At 35.2% G+C, this 24,007-nt stretch overlaps 1 protein-coding gene across 1 annotated transcript; it reads right to left on the bottom strand.

The window, feature by feature from the left end:
* Positions 1-151: 151 nt before the first annotated feature.
* Positions 152-20,091, bottom strand: LOC123522970 (shiftless antiviral inhibitor of ribosomal frameshifting protein homolog). Its single transcript, XM_045300520.2, has 7 exons — positions 19,804-20,091; positions 18,091-18,202; positions 16,129-16,169; positions 12,406-12,546; positions 11,728-11,828; positions 10,804-11,036; positions 152-9,642 (listed from the first exon to the last, which is right to left on the bottom strand). The coding sequence occupies exons 1-7, from the start codon at positions 19,879-19,881 to the stop codon at positions 9,446-9,448; spliced, it is 903 nt and encodes a 300-aa protein (XP_045156455.1). The 5' UTR covers positions 19,882-20,091; the 3' UTR covers positions 152-9,445.
* Positions 20,092-24,007: the final 3,916 nt, after the last annotated feature.

Genomic DNA, 24,007 nt, shown 5'->3' with positions numbered 1-24,007 from the left:
AAATTACAGGAGAAAAATGCGCATTTTGGCAAATGCAAATTCACAAAACATTTGACTTCACCTGAAGTATAGCGCTCTTTAAGCTATTGCAAGTATATATAAAATACAAGTCAAAAATATATTTGAATTTTAATAATAAGCAACTATGTAATTAAGGAAAAACGGCAATTTTTTTACCTTTGTCATTTAACATGATAATTAATGAACAATACAACAATAAATCAGCTGATAAAAACAATATTTAATATTGCATGTGTGTAATGTTACATCATAAAATATATAAAAATGTAATTATTCTAAATGTTGACTCTGGTTCAGTAATAAAGGTTGCCAAGTCTTGGTAACTTCAAATTATTTCATGCTTAGTGAAATTCAGTGGTTCTATCCAGGGCCCTTATTCATAAAGCTCCTAAGGAGAAAACTTTCCTGAACATACATAGCACAAACGAAAAGTGTAGACTTTATAAGATTTATTGATAATCTTCATTACTATGCCAGACTGTATGTGACAATATTGTTAGACATTCCAACTATATCTCGAGGATTGTCTATAAAATGCTTTGGAACTTTTCCCTTAGTTAGTCCCTTAGGGAAAGTTTTCTCTTAGGAGCTTTATGAATACCAGCCCTGGTGTCTACTGGTCCCTAAAATATTGTCTTGTTTGGCAGCATGGGTCTTTCTCCATCAGCTTTTGCAGCTGGCATTATATAAGATCTTCATGATAAAATTTTTATTGGAATACGGACAAAATCCAGCCCATTTGACCGAGGCAAACATAATTTCCTCTTAATTTTTCAGTTATAAATTTTCAGTTCATTCTGTTTAGCAGTTGATACCATATCTTAAAAAATGCTATTTTTAATTCTTTTCTTCTTTTTTTAAAATATCTATTTAACAAAATCAGTGTGAAGATTTTATCTTCCTTGGTGAAATTGAGCAGGGGTGATATTGTCAGGGAGTCATTTAGTTACAACAGCAGAAACTATAAACAGCTAGTTACTGACATAGTAAATATGAATGGATAACAGTCAAAATATAAACAAAAATAAATGAGTTCATCATTATTTATGACAGTCAGGCATGAAGAAACACATTACAGGTATGTATACATCAAACAGTTGCAGGAGTCACCACATACTAAATACATATAGAATGGCTTGCCAGTCAATAGTCAAAACTATTGCCCAAAGGACCAAGTGCCAACAGTTTTGACTACTGACTGGCAAACCATTCAATTACTGTTTAATTAAATGACATCAGAAATTAATGTTCACATTTTTTTTGAATTCTTAACTTAATCACACAATAAATGTGTTGAAAATGGACCAATCATATAGCATGAGATACGGACTGGCAAATTATATAAGACGTTAAGATTTTGAGTTTCGAACCAAATAAATATAAAAAACATACACATGTTTGTAATCATGCATAGTCAGTTTTGCATCCATTACTAATTATTTAGGAAAACGTGGCAGTTCAGTATTTCTACAAAAAACTTGTTTAATTTTTTATATGAGTGAAACAATTACTGATGATCTGTTTGTTTTGGGCTTAACGCCGTTTTTCAACAGTATTTCAGTTATATAACTGCGGACAGTCAACCTAACCCATATTCCTGGATTCTGTACCAATACAAACCTGATCTCTGCTAGAAACTGCCAACTTCCCCACATGAATCAGAGGTGAAAGACAAATAATTTCAGACACAATGCCTTTTATCAAATTGTCACAGAGAACATCGGTGTCGCCTGAGGATTGAACTCACAACCCCACGATCCGTACTCTCCCTATTGAGCTAAGCTCAAGGGCAGGCTTCAAATTACTATGGATAAAAAGTACTGACAAAGCATTGTTACAAGATGTGGAGCGACAGATGTGTAAATTTCAATTATAAATAACAAAATTAATGTGTTTATATCTACCTGCCCATCTGCTAAGTTTTCTTAAATGATTAGTACACGGCATTCTCTAGCATGTATACATTTTACTTAATATTTATGTTACATAAACAAAACATTTTTTATCTAGACAAAAGAATATCACAGTTTTAATTTCAGGAACATATCAAAACAAAATTCAGGGTGGAATGGTAACAAGCGTACCTACTACTAAAATATTGGAAGCAGAATCAGGATAAAATCAATCTTCATTCATCTACTGTTGGCAAAATTAGCTTATCTAGACCAACAAAATCTACAAACATACAGTAAAAATGGACATTTCAATATAACAGAAATATAATGCATTGGTTCAAAATTTTAAGGCAAATTGATTAGATGACACCAAAATGTTGGCTCATGTAGTATATATTATAATTTTATCGACTTTTTCATAGGTTGATATCAGGATTTATCAACCCAAAAAAATGTTATATTCACTGAGCCGAAGATAAGTTGATATGATATGTACTCATTACTTTTCGAACCATTTTCAGCCAATCAGAAAAATAATAGAATACAGTCATGTAATAAAATAAGATACTACTAGGTGTATCTTATCATCCAGGTGTTGTTTAAGAGTTTAAAAAAAATGGGTTTTGATGATGATGTCACCAAAAAATTGTTTTTTAACTATTGAGAGAAATATACATATTTATGAAAATGTTTACCTTTTCCGAAGAAGTACTTAATGTATGCATTCCTTGTAATATCTTTTAATTATTTGCTGATGATATTGATAACAATCATGTACATTTTTTAGAGAACCACCTTCATGGTAACAGTAATATCTTGATCATATCTTCTAGAACGTAGTTCAGACATTCTGAATTTCAACGGTTTTTAAGTTGGAATTACTGAAGTTTTTACTTTATTAAGTTTATTTGCATTCAAATGGCTTGGTGTCTTGATGAATCTTTTGGCAAAATCTTGTTTGATTTTCCACCACCAAACTTCTAAAACAATTTCACAAATAGGCCAAACAATATTTTCTTCATAAAGATATCTTTACAAACAATATATACTCCCAGATCTCGTGGTGTTTATTTAATGATGTGTGGTATGTGTGGTAAGGGCACAATTTTGTTAAAAAAAGGCAGGGTTATGGTACTTGAACATTGCATGCATGTTTATCACAGTATAAAGAGGCACCTGAAGTTTAAATTCATTCACACAAATAATTATTGAAGTACAAGCTTGTGTACAAAAATTAACCAAAATTTGCCAAGTCGAAAGAAGGGACATAACTTTGTTAAAATATGGAAATAGGGTTATGGATCATGTCAAATCATCATAATGAACTAGTGCATCAAGTTATAATTCATTCCCAAAAATGGTTACCAAGATACCAGTTTACATAAAAACTTAACAAACAAAAGCTGTTTGTAAGATACCATTGACCTCCCTCCATGCCCCCATGATGACTTAATAAGTTGCCCCATTTTCAGTCCAGAATCACCGTGACCTTGTCCTTCGACCTATACTGACCCCCAACACAATAAAGATCATCTACTCACCACATGTAATCTTAAGTTATTGATCTGAAACTGTTTTCAGTATCAAGGTTATTGTGACCTTTGACCTACTGATCCCCAAAACAGTAGGGGTCACCTACTGACTGCAGGTAAGTAGCCTTCTTTGTCTTTAAGTTACTGAGCAGAAACCACTTTCAGTCTCGAGGTTACTGTGACCTAGACATTTTACTTTATGGTTCCCTAAGACAACTGAAATCATCTACTGGCCAAAGGCAATCATCCTATGATATTTGAATACTGTAGGCCAAAGCTTACTTTAGTTATCAGGCGGAAAGCGTTTTCATACTCGAGGTCACTGCAGCCTTCTTGACCTTTAACCTAATAACGCCCAAAACAATAGGGGTCATCTACTGACCATAGACAAGCAAGTTTGACCACTATGCAAAAGCAACCTTCAGTTATCATCTGAAATCGATTTTCAGCTGAAGGTCACTGTGACCTTGACCTTTGACCTAAAAAATTACTGATCAACTGACCACTTTTCTGTAGTACAACATGCATGTTACATCCAATTCTGAGGTGTATTTTGACCTATCTCTGTCTGGTAAGGATTTTTGTGTGGACTTACAATTTTTTTTTGAGGGGGGGATTTTTTAAGATTAACTTCCCTTAGTTGTTACTATAAATAACTTATATTGTACCTTTTTTATAATTGACCCTAGGGAAAAAACCAAGACCACTTTTCTGTGGTACAACATAGATGCTACTTCCAAATTTTAGGTGTTTAAGGTATCTTTACCTGGTAAGGAGTTTTTATGTGGATTTAAAAAAACAAAAGAATTACAATAATTACTACCACAAAATTAAAATTCCATTTGCAAATACAGGTGCTAGTGTAAAGAAATTTGCTGTGACGGGCGTATATTTTGACATTCTGGTACTCTTGTTTATATTAAAATAGTACCAATGTGCTAGTACTTATTACGGTACATTTGATTAATGTTAATATAGTAATTGTTAGAATGCTTAAGTTGTAATTGTTAGATGTTTTAGAATTATTTATCTGTATTTCATTTTAAGAAAATAAATGATACTGTATCTCTACTTTGGCTTTAAAGTTTTATTATATTTCATTAGGGAGAAAACTTAAAAAGGCCTCCCCTCGCTCCGGGAAAATCAGTATTCGCGCATTGGTATGGGGAAGTGCAGTGACATGATTTAAGGTATTTTTAACCTGTGACCTCTAAGTGGTTGACAGGGTTTCCATTTGGCTTCTTTCTGTTTTCCTCGGTTAAACATAGATTTGTTAAATGGTATATTATACAAGTTGTGTGAAAGTAATTCAAATCCTGCATGTACTGATTTCATATGGAACCTTAGCAACCCATAGTATAATATATGACTTTCCATATAAAGCTTATTTTACTGTAACAGAGTTCCACTTGAGCCGAAGCTAGGGAGCGAGTGGTGTTGCACATTCCTTTCTTCTCACAAACAAACCTTATTAGACCTGGCCTGCTATTAGTTTACTTTGTTACATTCTATGTAACTGAAATATTTTATAGAGTTAGTGATCAATTGTATTCATACACACTCCTACCTTTTTACAGATTTAAAAGTGTAGCTAGTTTATATACTTAAAAAAACTACAGGAGAAAAATGCACATTTTGGCGAATGCAAATTCACAAAACATTTGACTTCACCTGAAGTATAGCGCCCTTTAAGCTATTGCAAGTATATATAAAATACAAGTCAAAAATATATTTGAATTTAAATGATAAGCAACTATGTAATTAAGGAAAAACGGCAATTTTATTACCTGATAATTAATGAACAATACAACAATAAATCAGCTGTTAAAAACAATATTTAATATTGCATGTGTGTAATGTTACATCATAAAATATATAAAAATGTAATTATTCTAAATGTTGACTCTGGTTCAGTAATAAAGGTTGCCAAGTCTTGGTAACTTCAAATTATTCCATGCTTAGTGAAATTCAGTGGTTCTATCCAGGGCCCTTATTCATAAAGCTCCTAAGGAGAAAACTTTCCTGAACAACATAGCACAAACGAAAAGTGTAGACTTTATAAGATTTATTGATAATCTTCATTACTATGCCAGACTGTATGTGACAATATTGTTAGACATTCCAACTATATCTCGAGGATTGTCTATAAAATGCTTTGGAACTTTTCCCTTAGTTAGTCCCTTAGGGAAAATTTTTAGTTGCTATATGAATATCAGTCCTGGTGTCTACTGGTCCCTAAAATATTGTCTTGTTTGGCAGCATGGGTCTTTCTCCATCAGCTTTTGCAGCTGGCATTATATAAGATCTTCAGGATAAAATTTTTATTGGAATATGGGCAAAATCTAGCCCATTTGACCGATGCAAACATAATTTCCTCTTAATTTTTCAGTCATGAATTTTCAGTTCATTCTGTTTTAACAGTTGATACCATTTATCATAAAAATTGCTATTTTTAATTCTTTTCTTTTTTAAAAAGAAAAATATCTAACAAAATCAGTGTGAAGATTTGATCTTCCTTGGTGAAATTGAGCAGGGGGGGGTATTGTCAGAGTCCTTTTGTTTATGGTCAGGTAGTTACAACAGCAGAAACTATAAACAGCTATTTACTGACATGGTAAATATGAATGGATAACAGTCAAAATATAAACAAAAATAAATTAGTTCATCATTTATATGACAGTCAGGCATGAAGAAACACATTACAGGTATACATGTATACATCAAACAGTTGCAGGAGTCACCACATACTAAATACTTACAGAATGGCTTGCCAGTCAATAATCAAAACTATTGCCCAAAGGACCAAATGCCAACAGTTTTGACTACTGACTGGCAAACCATTCAATTACTGTTTAATTAAATGACATCAGAAATTAATGTTCACATTTTTTTTTTAATTCTTAACTTAATCACAAAATAAATGTGTTGAAAATGGACCAATCGTATATCGTATAAATTATATAAGACATTACGATTTTAGGGTTTTGAACCAAATAAAATAAATATAAAATACATACACATGTTTGTAATCATGCATAGTCAGTTTTGCATCTATTACTAATTATTTAGGAAAACGTGGCAGTTCAGTATTTCTACAAAAACTTGGTTACTTTTTGATATGAGTGAAACAATTACTGATGATGTTTGTTTTGGGTTTAGCGCCGTTTTTCAACAGTATTTCAGTTATATAACTGCGGACAGTCAAGCTAACCAGTGTTCCTGGATTCTGTACCAATACATACCTGATCTCTGCTAGTAACTGCCAACTTCCCCACATGAATCAGAGGTGGAGGACAAATCATTTCAGACACAAATCCTTTTATCATATTGTCACAGAAAACATAGGTGTCTCCTGCGGATCGAACTCACAACCCCATGATCCGTAGATCTGTACTCTCCCTATTGAGCTAAGCTCAAGGGCAGGCTTCAAATTACTATTGATAAAAAGTACTGACAAAGCATTTTACAATGTAGGAGGGACAGATGTGTTAATTTCAATTATAAATAACAATTTGTTTATATCTATCTGCCCATCTGCTAAGTTTTCTTAAATGATTAGTACACTGCATTCTCTACATGTATACATTTTACTTAATATTTATGTTACATAAACAAAACACTTTTTATCTAGACAAAAGAATATCACAGTTTTAATTTCAGGAAGATATCAAAACAGGGGTGGAATGGTAACAAACGTACCTATTACTAAAATATTGGAAGCAAAATCGGGATAAAATCAATCTTCATCATGCTCATTTCATCTACTGTTTGCAATATTAACTTGTCTAGACCAACAAAGTCTACAAACATGTAGTAAAAAAGAACATTTCATTATAACAGAAATATAATGCAAGTTCAAAATTTTAAGGCAAACTGATTAGATGACACCAAAATGTTGGCCCATGTAGTATATATAATAAGATACTAGGTATATCTTATCATCCAGGTGTTGTTTAAGAGTTTTAAAAAATTGGGTTTTGATGACGATGCCACCAAAAAATTGTTTTTTAACTATTGAGAGAAATATACATATTTATGAAAATGTTTACCTTTTCCGAAGAAGTACTTAATGTATGCACGATTCCTTGTTATATATTTTAATTATTTGCTATTTTTTTGATATTGATAACATACATGTACATTTTTTAGAGAACCACCTCCATGGTAACAATAATATCTTGATCATATCTTCTAGAACGTAGTTCAGACATTCTAAATTCCAACGGTTTTTAAGTTGGAATTACTGAAGTTTTTACTTTATTAAGTTTATTTGCATTCAAATAACTTGGTGTCTTGATGAATCCTTTGGCAAAATCTTGTTTGATTTTCCACCACCAAACTTCTAAAACAATTTCACATAAAGGCCAAACAATATTTTCTTCATAAAGATATCTTTACAAACAATATATACTCCCAGATCTCGTGGTGATTATTTAATGATGCGTGGTAAGGACACAACTTTGTTAAAAAGAAAAGGCAGGGTTATGGTACCTGAGCATTGCATGCAAGTCCATCACAGTAAAGAGGCACCTGAAGTTTAAATTCATTCACACAAATAATTATTGAAATATGTAAGCTTGCGTACAAAAATTAACCAAAATTTGCCAAGTCGAAAGAAGGGAAATAACTTTGTTAAAATATGGAAATAGGGTTATGGATCATGTCAAATCATCATAATGAACTAGTGCATCAAGTTATAATTCATTCTCAAAAATGGTTACCAAGATACCAGTTTACATAAAAACTTAACAAACAAAAGCTGTTTGTAAGATACCATTGACCTCCCTCCAGCCCTCATGATGACTTAATAAGTTGCCCCATTTTCAGTCCAGAATCACCGTGACCTTGTCCTTCGACCTATACTGACCCCCAACACAATAAAGATCATCTACTCACCACATGTAATCTTAAGTTATTGAGCTGAAACTGTTTTCAGTATCAAGGTTATTGTGACTTTTGACCTACTGATCCCCAAAAGCAGTAGGGTTCACCTACTGACTGCAGGTAATAAGGCTTCTTTGTCTTTAAGTTACTGAGCAGAAATTACTTTCAGTCTCGAGGTTACTGTGACCTAGACATTTTACTTTATGGTCCCCTAAAACAACTGAAATCATCTACTGGCCAAACGCAATCATCCTATGATGTTTGAATACTGTCGGCCAAAGCTTACTTCAGTTATCAGGCTCGTGGTCACTGCGGCCTTCTTGAACTTTAACCTAATAACGCCCGAAACAATAGGGGTCATTAACTGACCATAGGCAAGCATCTTAGGAAGTTTGACCACTAGATGTATGCCAAAGCAATCTTCAGATATCAATCGGAAAACGATTTTCAACTGAAGGTCACTGTAACCTTGACCTTTGACCCTAAAAATTAGTGATCAAAGGACCACAGGAAATCATTCAATGAATTTGTCAACATCTGCCGGTCACGACTAGACTAACATGACTACCACGTTGAGGATTCCTGCACCAAATCGTTCTTCAGTACTCGATCAGAAACTGAGGAGGCAGATGACTGCCGGTCCAATGACATATATGGCGCTCCTTCAGGGGGGGGGGGGGGGGTTGAGGGGGTAGAAATTGCCGTTTCGAAAAGGAGCATAACATTGCTAAATGCAAAATATTGTCATGCAGCCCGTGCATAACATGCCATATCATCAGAATAAACAATTGTGTGAAGTTTTAATTTGTTCCTAATAGTGACGGCTGAGACATCGGCTTACACACAGAAACTTAAGATGCAAAGGAATATAACTTTGTGAAAATGCAAAACAGAATTATGGAACCTGTGCACTGCTACTTTACAAATGTGAAAAGTTTCGGTTCAATAGTGGTAACAAAGATACCAGCTTACACGCAAAAACTTGACCAAATCGGGATAGGATGCAAACTCTGATGCCAGCGAATGGTTTTGTGCAAGGACTCTACTGTTGGATAAATTTCAAAATAGTCCAGCAAAAAAGGCACTGTCTTCTAATCGTATGCATTACAAATGTTAAACATTATCGCCGTCATCAATGTCAATCTCGGCAATGTCAGCAAGACTGGGCTCGTATGATGATTCGATGTCGTCTTGAGACAGGAATGTGTTCACTGTTGATCCTGTACTGACATGACGGTCACTGCCAAATCCGTGCACCTTATCTTTCAGGGAATTGGGATGTACACAGACTGCAATTAGCGGTTCATTACCTGAAATATATAAGTTAGAAAATGATAAACTGATGATCTTTAATTGCAGATACCAAAATTAATTTAGCCATAGAACGCATTTTAGTATCATCAAAATATGTATATGATGTAGTCATCCAGGTGGCTTATGGAAGGTCGGTAGTTCCACCTAGGTGAGCACCCTGGCCTGATTGAAGTCCCTCTCCACCACACCATCAAAAGCTGAAAGTCGCCATATGATCTATAATTGTGAACACCACAAGAGCTGTCGGAGGACAGCAACGCTCGACTATTCTACAGCTTTGTCAATTGAATGAATATAGAAGTCGAAAAAGGGGCATAATTTTGTAAAAATGCAAAACAGGGTTATGGAATCTGTACAGTGCATATCAGCTGACGATAGTAAACAAGTGTGTGAAGTTTCAATCCATTCCCGTAAGCGGGTACAAAGATACCAGCTTACATACAAAAACTTAACCAAAAAAACTGCTAAGTTGGAAAAGGGGTATAATTTTGTTTAAAATACAAAGTAGAGTTATGGAACCTGTGTACTGCATGTCAGATTATGACAGTGAACACGTGTGCGAAGTTTCAATCCTATCCCATCAGTGGGCACTGAGATACCAGCTTACATACAAAACCTTAACAACAAAAAAATAAGTAGAAAAAGTGGCATAATTTTGTAAAAACGCAAAACAGAGTTTTGGAACCTGTGCAATGTAAGTCAGTTTATCACAGTGAATAAGTGTGTGAAGTTTCGATCAATTCCAACAAGTGGTTACTGGGATACCAGCTTACATACAAACACTTCACTAAATCGGGACGCCGATGCAGACGCGGACGCCGACGCACGGGTGAGTCCAATAGCTCTATTCTTTGAATAGTCGAGCTAAACGCTAATACCCAATAACTAAAACATTAATATATAGTCACAGCGATATCATTTTTGGAACAATTTTAGTATTTTAACGAAGCTGCTGCACCCCTTTATTGCATTCCTTTACTGTCAAATCGTACTTGCCCTTCATTGGAATACGCCGCCTTTTGTAAACTTTATGCAGAAATATCCCACAGCAAAACGTGTGCTGTAAAATTATGTCTGAATAATATCTGAAAGTTGGGCCGAATAATCTTTAGAAATAAATTTTGATGCAAGTTCAAATATAGTTTTAAGGAGATTACTTCTTGGATCAGGCATATATCTGTTAAAACAGTTTGGCGCTGTGCATCTGTGTGTATATTTGCGTGGTCGGCGTCTCTGTCCGTCACCCCCTTCACGCTCGTTCTTCTTGGGTTTCATTGGTGGAAGGATCTGTATAGGCTCGCATAACTGAGACATGCAGCGGTAACACAAACTTTGACTTTTTCCTGTGTATCGAGGCCCGAGCAGGCTTCTGTCCATCATTGCGAAAGCACTACAAATATACAATCGAAGTGTTGATATGTATATGATTCCGGCCACTTTCGGAACTGAGCTCCGTAGTATTAAGGTTTATACCTTTAAAATATTACGCATAAAGTAATATGCTCTTCAAATGTATTTAGTAAGTCAAATGTGAAATTCGTATTACTTTGTGCCAAACACCTGCAACCGTTAAAAGCTGCTATTTATTATGAATGGGATGCGATTTTCAAAGGGTTCTGTTCTTCAGATTTTTGCTAAACTGATAATTCTTAAACAATGAAGGTCATTAATTATAAACAATAGAACATAGGTTCTTGTTTCCAAACCATCTTAAAAATACTTAATCAACAAAAAAAAAATGAATCGGTGATCAAACCCGGGTCGGCTAGACAATAAAAACTTTCCCATCATCTTGACGACCAATACACCAGAGAGGAATTCGGTTTTGACGATCGCTTTGTAATAAGAAAGTTTATCGTCAGTACACCATAACAAACGTTTCTCAGTTTTGAGTTGAAAAATTAGTAAAAACAACTATATCCATAGCATATAATATGAAAAAGTATGTCTTAAGAAATAAAGCAATTTCCTGATATTTTAACATTTTTTCTTTTATGTCGTACGATTTGGAGGCCAGTCCCATTTCAAATTCGATACGAAATTAAACTTTTACAATTTATATACTAAGCTCTAGTTCTTACTTGAATTTATGGCCGCACACACATTCAAACCTAGCCCAACCCCATTCTTGTTCACGTGGTATAGGCTCGTATTTCTGTTTACATCGTTTACATTTCGAAACCTACAACAGAATATATATCAACTTCTGCTAAATTTTTAAAAAGAGCTGGTCTATATTTCAATTTGGGCAGTACCATTTTTTATTCGAAGGGGTGTTCACGGAATCTTTACTGACTGAATAGCGAGCAGTGCAGAGCGCAGAACCATTTGCCACCACCAGGCTATAGGTTAAGAAATAATTAAAAAAGTAGATTTTATATAACAATATTGATTTTACAGCTGTAGATTTCAATTTACAGCTGTCAAAGGACTGTAAAACAGTTCGAAATATGCAAATGAGCTACACCTGTAAAAAAGTTACAGCTGTAAAAATGAAAAGTTACAGCTGCAAAAATGCCCAAAAGTTACAGCTGTAGAAACATTATAGGTATTGAAAAAGAGGGTATTTAGAAATTTTACATAATTGGTCATTTGTTTGTGAATCTGTGGCCGAGTTGTTTTTCAAATATCAGTTATTCAAACTGGATTTAAAAAACAAAGCATTAAGGAAATCCCGCTTGCAAGAAAAACTGTCTGGGAAACACGGATGGGTACATAATGGAAGCACTAATGGGGTCGGAACTATGAGTGATACTTACGGGCTTGCGTGATGGCACGCGTCTCCACCACATGTTGTCGTCTTGCTTACACCCATACTGTCGAACTTCATGACCAATACGATTAAGTCTCGCCAAGTCTCGAAGAACGTTGTTTCGGCGGACGTTCTCAACAACTTGCCACTGCCAAAATAGTTGCGTCAAGTTAGCATATTTTTTCAGACAACAAAAACATAATGCTCTTTCTATTACTAGTTGCACGTTTCACACTGGCCATAGCTTTATCAGATCAAGTGGTTCCAACGTTGTTTGAATGGTGAATTTTACGCCGATCAGATGGAGAAATATGGCCGATACTACAATTTTCCGGTATTGTAAGTATGATTTAAAGGAATTTCTACCCATTAAATAACGAATCAAATGAAAACGATGGGTGCACCTGGAGCGCAAATGTGTCTATGTTTTAGCACATGTGTCCATTTAGCTGAGATTTGTGCCGCTTATTCAAACACTTCTGTACAGTCCGGCGGGAGAAGGAGATTTTTGACAATTTGACAATATCACCACAAATATTGTGTTTATCGGCAGCAAGTAACTGTTTAAACCCTTTTTATGTAAAGGGCTACCTCCTAAAACAAAGCGTGTGTATTTTCATAGAATTATTCAGAGTTGTTTTTGAAAAATGGGCCGAAAACCTGATGCAACGCCGTTTCGAGTGGTTCGCTATGCAACGCAATCAAGTGGATACCGTTCTGTGTCTTACTTGCAAAGTATTATCCGTCTTAAAAACAGTCATTAAAGGCTAACAATGAATAAATTTAGAGAGTTTTATATCATTATAATGATCCCGCCATTTCTAATATATTGTACTTTTACATTTTTATGCTCGCTTAACATTTAACATATTTTTGCGGACACTGTCAAAAAACATCTACACAAAAACATAAAGCAAGGATGAACATCGAACAAGATCATTTAGTAAATAATAGTTACAGTTTGTAAAAACAAGAACCAGTTCAAGGATATTTATCTCATCCACGAATGGTACTGAACAGCATGCCAAAAGTGGGTTGACTCTTTAAATCAGTATAGTAACAGTTGGTTACTTTTTAGTCCCTTAAAACCAATACAATGCGATTTCATTACTGATTTAAATTGCTGTGCATTTAAGCCGTTCATACAAAATAAATAAAGTTTGGTCCATGATAAAAGTATTGACCAGTTGTTTGTACACATTTTCATTCATATTCCTGGTGTAGCCTTCATTTATTTTCAGAGAGATAAATCACAGAGAACGTTAAAATTGGCCAGGGAAAAAGACGAAATTTTATTTGTCCTCCATAAAACAGAAACGACGTAATAAACCTCTATGGTCGCCTTTCAAAAATGAAAATACAAATGAAATACAGACACCAGTGAAAGAAAATAAACGGACTAGCAATAATACTAAGAGAGACGTGTCACAGTTGTACTATTTAACTGTCTGTAACTAAAGAAGAAAATCGATGTTTGCCAAGGGGTACTTAATTGATTTGATAAGAGTTAGAAATATTGTAAAATAATGTATCTTTTGCTTCAGAAAGTTGTCTCAGGACAACCTTGTCGCTTGCAATGTCTATATCTAAAAAATCTGTCTCTTCCTTTGTTAATTCTTCAAAAATTTCATCAGATAAAACTCTTTCTTCTAATTCCTTATTGTGAACAGGGTTTTTTTTTCTTGATATTTTGGTGCTTGAAGTTGGAGTTAGCAGAATTTTCGTTTTTTTTTTTGTGTGTGTGTTTTTTTATTCACTTTGAGCACATACAGAAAACGCTTTTAATCGTTTGCTTGGTGACACGTCTCTCTTAGAATTGCATGTCCGTTTTTTTTATTGGTGCCTGTTTTTCATTTGTATTTTCATTTTTGAACGGCGACCATAGAGTTTTATTACGTCGTTTCTGGTTTATGGAGGGAAAAAAAATCTTGTCTTTTCCCTGGCCAATTTTAACGGTCTCTGTGATTTATCTCTCTGAAAATAAATGAACGTTTCACCAGAAATATGAATGAAAATATGTACAAACAACTGATCAATACTTTTATCATGGACCAAATTTTATTTATTTTGTATGAACAGCTTAAATGCACAACAGTAATGAAATCGCAATGTATTGGTTTTAAAGGACTAAAATTTACCAACTGTAACTATACTGATTTTAAAGAGTCAATCCGCTTTTGGTATGCTGTTCAGTACCATTCGCGGAGGAGATAAATATCAGTGAAATGGTTCTTGTTTTAACGAACTAATACTAATATTTACTTTATGATATTGTTCGGTGTTCATCCTTGCTTTATGTTTTTGTCTTGATGTTTCTTGACAATGTCAAAAATGTAAAAGTACAATATATTAGAAATGGTGGGATTATTATAATGATATAAAACTCTCTAAATTTATTCATTGTTAGCCTTTAATGACTGTTTTTAAGACGGATAAGACTTCGCAAGTAAGACACAGAACGGTATCCACTTGATTGCGTTGCATAGCGACCCACTCGAAACGGCGTTGCATTAGGTTTTCGGCCGATTTTTCAGAAACAACTCTGAATAAATCTACGAAAATACACACGCTTTGTTTTTAGATGTAGCCCTTTATATAAAAAGTGTTTAAAAAGTTACTTGTTCCCGATAAACACAATATTTGAGGCGATATTGTCAAAAACTGTAAAAAATCTCCTTCCCCCGCCGGACTGTACAGAAGTGTTTGAATAAACGGCACAAATCTCATCTAAATGGACACATGTGCTAAAACATAGACACATTTGCGCTCCAGGTGCACCCGTCGTTTTCATTTGATCCGTTATTTAACGGGTAGAAATTCCTTTAAATCATACTTACAATACCGGAAATTTGTAGTATCGGCCATATTTCTCCACCTGATTGGCGTAAAATTCACCATTCAAACAACGTTGGAACCACTTGATCTGATAAAGCTATGGCCAGTGTGCGTTTATATAGAACACTTGGAGATAGGATTATATTCTCCAATGCTGCAGGTGCAATCTTGGTATGGAAGACGCTTGGCTAGCTTCTTAATCTGTGTGCTCACTTGTGTCAAAAATTAAACCTCGGGTCCTCTTTCATAAAGACGACATGTCAGTGTTTGACGAAAATTATAAAATACTTTATAAGACTTGATTTTAGATCGATTGTGAAACAAGTTTTACTATTTATGTATAACAGTCTCGACACATAAATCCTAGTGGTAGATATAATTAACCTTAGCCTGCTAAACTGTTATAATGAACTGGTCCATCTTTCAATTTGGACAGTACCATTAACTGCTAAAAGGGGTGCTTACCAAAAAGATACTATCTGAATGGCGAACAGTGCAGACCATGATCAGACTGCACGGATGTGCAGGCTGATCTTGGTCTGCACTGGTCGCAAAGGCAGAATCACTTGCCACCAGCAGGCTAAGGGCTAATGCTGAGCGCCAGGCAAGAGATACGCTGGTACAATGTTTCATGTCTTCTGTACTGCCCGGTCAGGGAGCCTACCCATTATTCTCCGCGCAAGCGTTCTGCTATTTTTATACATGTGGCAGGTTTGTGTGGGATTTGGCATATTCGTCGAAAAAAGGAACGCAAAACATCAATCAGGTTTAAGACAGAACATGTAATCAAACTTTTGAACCTTTGATTTTTAAGACACCTCAGACTGGGAAAACTATTCATTTTAACAAATACAAGACATGTATATATTTCACTAAATATTTGAGAGAAACTTACATCATCCTCACCGAGAACGTCTCTGAGCTCACCAGGTAAAGCTGAAATGGTAAAGTTACTTACTTTATTCATAATTTATTAACTTCATTTACCTCTCTGAAACCTTTACAAAGGATTAATTCTTGCTTAAGTTTACAAACGACGGTCTTTTGCGTATAATATAATACCATAATTATTTCACTATTTAAAGTTTTTGATTAAGTTACATATAACAGTGGAAGTCAGACTTACGACGCCAGTAACCCCATTACAATTAGTATCGAATGTCAGACCTATGACGCTAATCATCCCATTAAAATTAGTATCAAATGTTAGACCTATGACGCTAATCATCCCATTAAAATAACTATATCGGATGTCAAACCTATGAGGCTAATCATCCCATTAAATTAAGTATCAAATGTCAGACCTATGGCGACAATCATCCCATTAAAATTAGTATCGAATGTCTACTGATTCAATTGAGATACCTTGGACAGGAGAGAATGATTATAAAATTTTCATACTGACAACATTTCCTTTAAGGATATAGATCTATACAGCCTCGTTTCAAAAATGATACACCACGAAATATTGCGAAACATAATGCACACATGTGTCAATTTCAATCCATTCACATTTGTGACCAGTCTAAAATGTTGTTGATGTTAACATACGTTTCCTATAACTTCCTTTCATTCTTATGTGCATTTAATAACGTTGAATTTTACTGCCAAACGTTAAATCATCACTGAATTTGATGCTCCAAAGTAGACCACTTCTATATACATTGGATTATCAAAGCATCTGTAAGACCAGTTATATGTCTATTTAAATTAAACTGATCATGTGTATATTGAAATGATATAATGTTTCGAGCACTTTTTACAATGACTATATACATGTTAGGTCTGAATATCTTTATTCCATATAGACATTATTAGCTAAATTGTAAAGTTTTCTATATCAGAGAGACAGCTTTGAGGCTGTGCTAGAGGAATAAAATCTATAAGAAGATCATTTGGAAGCTTAGCATGCAACGAAGCAAAATAATAGCAGACTCGGTTTGATTGTGGTTAAGACCAGGCCGATTCGATTAATTACATTTTTACTAATTGTATGAGATTGAAGAGTTTAATGTTTAATGCGTTTTTTCCCAAACTATATTTGCTTGACTGATGAATTGTTTCGTCTTGATCGACTTCTCATTTAATCAGTGTCCTCTTAGGACGAGTGGTTAAGGTCGCTGATTTCGAATCACTTGCTGCATACCAGTTAGGGTTCGGAACCATGTTAAGATTGTAGAATCTCTCATGAGATAGCTTACGGAAGGTCGGTGGCTTTACCCAGGTGTCCACCTATGTCTGAAACAATGTCTGGATGGGCACATGAGGTCTTTATCCACCACCACAGCTGGAAAAGTCGCCATATGACTAGAATGGCTCCCGTCCCCATGTTTGTTCTATTTTTCTTCAATAACAGCGGAAGTAGCTCGAGCAAATTGTTTCTATATTGACATTTTTATTGCCTATGGCTCCAGACGTAATACATTTGTATTTGTAAACATTCTAACATGACTCGATCTGAAGAGGTTCAAGCTCTGTACATTCTGCTGACGCGCGGACGGGTATAAGAGTATTGTGGCGACAATTATGACGTCAAAGTTTCGCATGACGTCCGGTTCATTACTACCGTTCATCGTTCAGGTGCTTAGATATTAAACCACTCGGGCTAGCGCACTCATGGTTCAATTCCTGCGCATCTGAACACTGAACCGTGATAAATTAGACAACAAACCACTCGAAGGCCTTGATTATTTGTTAAATAACACATTAGAACTTACAACAATTGTAAATTAAATCGACAAAGGTGTGCAACCAACTTATATCGAAATAGTTCGAAGGTATATCATTTTAGGAACGAGACGAGACTGTATATAACGAAGAAAAATCCGTCATTAAATATCCGCGCACTTTAACGTACCATCTAAGACGAATAAGTTTGTAGCGTTTTCATCCCAATCATGGTGTTTCAGTAACGTTGTCAAATTCCTGTTTGTGAAACGTCCATGCCATAATTCACGCAATTTGCGCACCTGTTAAGACCATTTGCATATTAGTACATCTACAGAAATACCGTTACGGTAAGTACTGCATTAAACTGCTTATACGCCCAATCTATTTAACATGTTAATGCTAACATAACATTATTCGTCTTAATATCGACACAAGCAAAAGGTAAAAATATAAACATATTGCACATGGCATGCGTAAAGTAAATGCTTTATACAACGTGATAATTGATACATGTATTAATGTTGGGTATAAATGTATGAATTAACTAACAACAGGTAAATATGTTCTAGAAAATCAAAAGAACAATAAGCATTATTACAATGTATCAGCACATAAATATCAAGTAAACATTTGTGTGAAATTAATAAACATGTTTTGACATAAGAATTGAGTTTGACACAGGACAGAAATCCAAAAACCCCTACAGCAGTGTATGTAAGGACGTGATTTTCATATTTTATGTGTAGTATGTTAAACGTGTCTTTACATAGCATCTGATAGAGTAACTGTAGCCATAATCATTTTTAGGTTGAAACCGCGATATTACAATCATTTTCTGGTGACTACAAGACTATCAATAATTGAAGCAGATTAATTCGCCGCACGCGTTCTGTTTCCGCACTACTTTTATTGATTATTTACAATTACAACGGCCGCTTATCTCTTGTAAAGGTTCCTGGTCCGGTTTGACAATCGTTTCAATGCACATGATAAAAGAAAACATATTGAATTATTCATCTCTGAAAAGCTCAGATCGGAAGCTCAATATTTGTGTATATCTTTAAAATCGTATGAGAAAATGGCAGTTGAAAAATCGTTTCAATGCACAAGATAAAAGAAAAACATATTAAATTATTCATCTCTGAAAAGCTCAGATCGCAAGCTCTATAGTTGTGTATATCTTTAGAAAATCGTAGGAGAAACTGGCAGTTGAAAATTAACATTTTCTATAGATTTTTATAGTAAAGTAACATTTATATCTTTCAAACTGTTTACTGTTAATAAAAAAAAATATGGATCTAATACTTCTATCATCTATATTCTCTTTGTGAATATTTGTGTTTTTAATGAAACAGACACTGTATTTCTCATTGGTAATATTATAGTAAATTTTTATTCAGCCGATGAAGGGTTGCCTTGCCCAGCTAGTCAGTGTGTTTCAAGATACTTGATGGTTTTAGTCAGAGCAGAATTCTAGTATATAATGTAGCATCGATGCAAATGGTTTGAATGTTATACTGTTTCGTGGAAGTGACTTGAGCTGTTACAGCGGAGTGGTCTATTGCACATCAAATGCGGGTTTCAACCTTTCTATGCTTTCAGCGCTTTGATTATTTTAACGCCCGATTAAATGAGGCTTGAACTATCTTGTTGTTGATATTGCTTTATACACTGAAATAATGCATTTTTTGTTTATATTTCTCATTTATCCTCGTCAAATGTGCTACTTTCGGTTTCTAAACTGGCCACTTTCGGTTTGAAAACTTAAAATTTCGACTTAGATACAGTCTCTTCTACTGTTTTGTGTCCGATTTATTTCATGAAAAATATTGATACAGTTATTTGAGACAATGAGACAGAAAGAATATCTAACATGGATAACAAGTTTAGACAAGTTTACCTTTTTGATTTTCTCCCAGTCATCAGCACTTAAATCCGCTCCCGCTCCGTCACCAATATTATCCGCCGCGGCTGCCATTTTACAAAGTTTGTGTCAGTTAGGGTATCTACCTTAAAATAAAATTAGCTGTTACCAATAACATAATAACATTCCTTAAAAACCTAAACCATTTTTCGAAAACTGATATCAAGGTCATTGATATACAGCCAGTTATCACGAATACAAAAAAAGTTACTTCCTGGTTAAAAACTGATTAGGACCGTGTTCCACATAGAAAGCAGTACGTGTACGTATAATCCATGGGCGGATCCAGAGGGGGTGGGGGTGGGGGAAGGGGGGGGGGGGGGTTGGGTGTCAGGGAAAATCCTAAAAAAAGGAAAGAAGAGAAGAAAGAAAGAAAACGGTTTTTCGAAATGGCAACACGCATTCAAAGTGTAGGCTATGTAGCTGCTGCTACAAACGACCCGGTGTAATTCATATAAATGTTAAATATCTCAAAGAAACAAAGAATTTTACCTACTTAATTTTATTATTTTTCCCAAATTTAAAAGGTGAGCTCATAAAAATGTGAAAATAAGGAGTACATTGTATATAAAATTGCAGTGGAAAAGTTGTTCTTAATTAAATGCTCCTAAAATGCCCGAAAATGCAGGAAATGAAGCGCTGAATTTCAAAATTGTGCGGGGTGCATGCCCCCGGAGCCCCTAGCTGATCGGTTATTTTTCTATTTCAGCATGTTCAACAAAAACATATTGACAACCCTGTACTTGTAAACGGCAAACATCCACAAAAATCACATCAAATTATTTAGTGTATATAGATAGTAAGGATTCGGTCGGATTCCCCCCCCCCCCCCCCCCCACCACGAGAAAATTGGCTGGATCCACGCATGGCAGAATACGTGGTTTCAAACTACAAGATTGCGTGCGGTAACGATGTCCTTCGAAGCATATTGAGTCGTATAATATACCATCAGAGAGCGGTCTGTGATTCAGAATCTACTGTACTTCAGCTTGGACAACAATCCATAATTTGCGAGCGTAGCGAGCGGAAACTGTCTTCGAGTTTTAGCAGCCTTAATCATTATATGTATATACTGACCCTATTTGGCCTAGAAAATTGCTTGTTTCAGATATCCCGACCTACCCTAAATTTTTGGCCCGACTCTAATTGTTTTTATGGCCTTGGAGAATTTTTTTTTTTTCAACTTTTAAACAGAAAGTTGCAAAACTGCACTTTTTATGCTTTAAACAAGGTCAGTGATGTTAGAATTCAACTTACTGATGCTCTAAAGGCATAACCCCCTTATTTGTATTCATGTTTGACACTAAAGTCCCACCTAATAAAAAATACCGACCTGCCTACCCTTATGTTTTGGGCATGTTACCAGAAACAAACAATATTTGTTAGGTCTTACTAGCTAATATGTAGCTATAAATTTCAAATCTAAAAGCAATTTAAAAGCAAAACATATAGCTGTCAGTGTAATGGATTGTTTTTTAATCTGACCTAGAGCCAGAAAACCTTTTTCCAACTGTTTAAAAGCGGGGATTTTTGTTGTTGTTGTTGGTTTTTTTTTTGGCAATATGTTAAACCAGAATGTTTCCTCATAAAAATCGAAGCCACCTCTCCCCCACCCGAGAATATCATCCCCGGCCACGTCATATTAAGGTATTAGGCCCATAATAGGGTATCTCCTTTTTGAAGAGTATTCAATTTCTACCATAAACCTACCTTGACTGCGATTTTCAGGGGTGCGTAGGTTCAAGCCCCACTGGGACCAAAATTTTTTTTTCCTTATTTTTCTTTTTTTCTAGTAAGTTTTTACTTCTTTCAAGACTTGTTATTGATTTATTGTACAAAAATGGAAAATATTCATTTCATAAGCGATTTCTTGCTGTTCAAAGTGAATTTACCTCTGAAATAGAAGGGGTAGAGTTAGACATCTTTAAAAATACTGAGTTAAGTGCGGTAAAAGTTTTCTATTTTGCTATCATTCTTTAGATTACATATTGTGGAAGAAATTTAGTTAAGTTTTACTTCTGCCCCACAGTTATTTTTGAATGAAGTGAGCAAAATTCAAAACAGACCCGCAGGATTTGACCTTAATTTTTTAATGTTGGAGATAGAATTCTGTCTCATTAAATCCGTTTACTTGAGGCACCCTAGAAAAAAATGATACTGACACTTTCATTTTTTTAGTTTTATAATTGTTTACCAATAGTTTGATGATTCTTTCATAAAAAATAATGGTATAATGAAATCTCTGCAAACATTTTGGATACAGGCCACCACCTTAAAATATGTCTCTACTTGAGCTTGAGGAAATACCATAAATTACACAAATTTTATAAAAAACGGCACGGTAAAAGTTTTTAAAAATTTGCAACAAAGTGCGAAGCACGTCAACTGTAAGAATATACCAAGCAAATGCCATTTTTTAAACTTTACTATTAGGGGCCTAATACCTTAAATACGTAAAAAATGGTACTAGTAGCTTCCTCGCTTGGCGCTCAGCATTATGAGGATAGTGCCAGTGGTGTCAGTATAATGTGACTGGGTGTGGTATCACGCCACGTGTCTACGGCGTGATATTCCAGTGAGGCAGCACTATAAAGTTGGGCATTGTGCTCACTGCTACAAGTAGACACCGTCGTTTATATGACTGAAAAATTGTTGAAAAAGACGTTAAACCCGAACACACACACACACACACACAAAACAGGAGGACCATGATAGCCGTAGATCGCACACATGGCATTTGCAGCTGGACTGAATAGTTTTGGAACAAGGAACAATGCTGTGAAAATATTTTAATATCAAGCCAGTGGTTTCAGCGGAGAAGGCTTTAAAAGTTTTCAGTCCCGTCTCCAGAAGGTCATGTTTTTTAATGAAACAAAAAAATGATTATCATTGAGGAAATTTTGTAGAGTGTCACCTATGGAACATTTCTGTAACGGGCCGATGTTTTTTTAGGAGAAGGTTTTTAAATGGCGATCAGCAGGTTGAATCAATGTCCTATAAATCTAAAAGAATCTGAAAGGGAACAACCCAATCAACATTCCTTCGAAGTTTGGTTGAAATTTTCAATAGGAGTTTCAAGAAACTGTGGACGAGGACGGACTAATTGTTGATCATGTCTAGTTAACGGCCGGACCCTTAGTCAAATCGATGGAAGTACAAGAACACTGTATGAAAAGGGTACCGTATGAAAATAATGATAGTACATGTATATGCAGAAATTGAAATAATATAAGACAATACAAAACTATTATACCTGAAATCTCATTAATTTGGTGCGCTTTTGCGAGATCGAGGCAATTTTATATTTCGGCAGCCTTGTATCGTATATGGCAGTGTTGTCTCTGACTAGACCTATGAACTTTTTGCACACTTCTCCGGACTATAAGCTTGGCTTCTTGGGAGTCGTGTTTCCTGCTCAAAGTCATGTCCGTAATTAGTCCGTGTCCGTGAAAAAATCAAACATTGTGCGATTCGGCACGGACACGGAATGGAAAAATGGAATTGATCAAATAAATTTTCACATGTGTGATTCTTGGGAGTAGCCAGGATATCCTGGAAAGGGTGCGATTACGAGTCGTAAAAGTGCGAGCGAGGGGAGATCGGGGTATGGATTCGTGTATAATAAACATTCACTTTTGAATAACTATTAATTAATATATCATTATGTTGTCAATATATCAGCTGTACACCTGCGTATACAACTTCAACGGTCTGATTTCAAACCAGTGTTTACAGCTACCATATGCTGGATTACCTTAAAAAAGGGGGGGGGGGGAAAGGAACAAACATTTTTTTCCGCGTACCGTATAAAGCACGATTTTATGACCTCGTATGACCTTATGCCGCCCGAATAAGTACCAATCGGATTGCTTGGTAAGGTATTATCGGTATTTTCAGCCATAATGAAAGATTTTGTAAGAGAAGCGCTGATTGGAGGAAAGGCTGAAAATGCTTCACTCTGAGTCATGTGTGACACTGATTGAAATGACAACGCGTTCGTCATCTATAACCTCTATAAGTACAGCACCATCGGGTTGTATGCGTACCACTTGAACAGGTGTGCGTAACCAAATATTCGTCTGCTCATCCGGACATATTTCTGTTAAGGTAGCAGGGTACACTTTCGAATTTTGGCCCCCGTCAATATTTGTTATAAAGAGAACATCGTGATTTTGGATGT

The sequence above is a fragment of the Mercenaria mercenaria genome, chromosome 8 (assembly GCF_021730395.1).
Source record: "Mercenaria mercenaria strain notata chromosome 8, MADL_Memer_1, whole genome shotgun sequence".
In the NCBI taxonomy this organism is placed as follows: Eukaryota; Metazoa; Mollusca; class Bivalvia; order Venerida; family Veneridae; genus Mercenaria; species Mercenaria mercenaria.
Note: the sequence above shows the minus strand (reverse complement) of the source record. Positions and strands in the feature narration are given on the sequence as shown.

What these genes read in the sequence shown, in the direction of transcription:
- LOC123522970 (XM_045300520.2), bottom strand. Translation starts at nt 19,881, where the DNA reads ATGGCAGCCGCGGCGGATAATATTGGTGACGGAGCGGGAGCGGATTTA. An exon ending in AAACTTATTCGTCTTAGATG is followed by an intron (nt 16,170 to 18,090) that starts GTACGTTAAAGT and finishes TTACCATTTCAG; the next exon opens with CTTTACCTGGTGAGCTCAGA. An exon ending in ACGTTCTCGGTGAGGATGAT is followed by an intron (nt 12,547 to 16,128) that starts GTAAGTTTCTCT and finishes CTATTTTGGCAG; the next exon opens with TGGCAAGTTGTTGAGAACGT.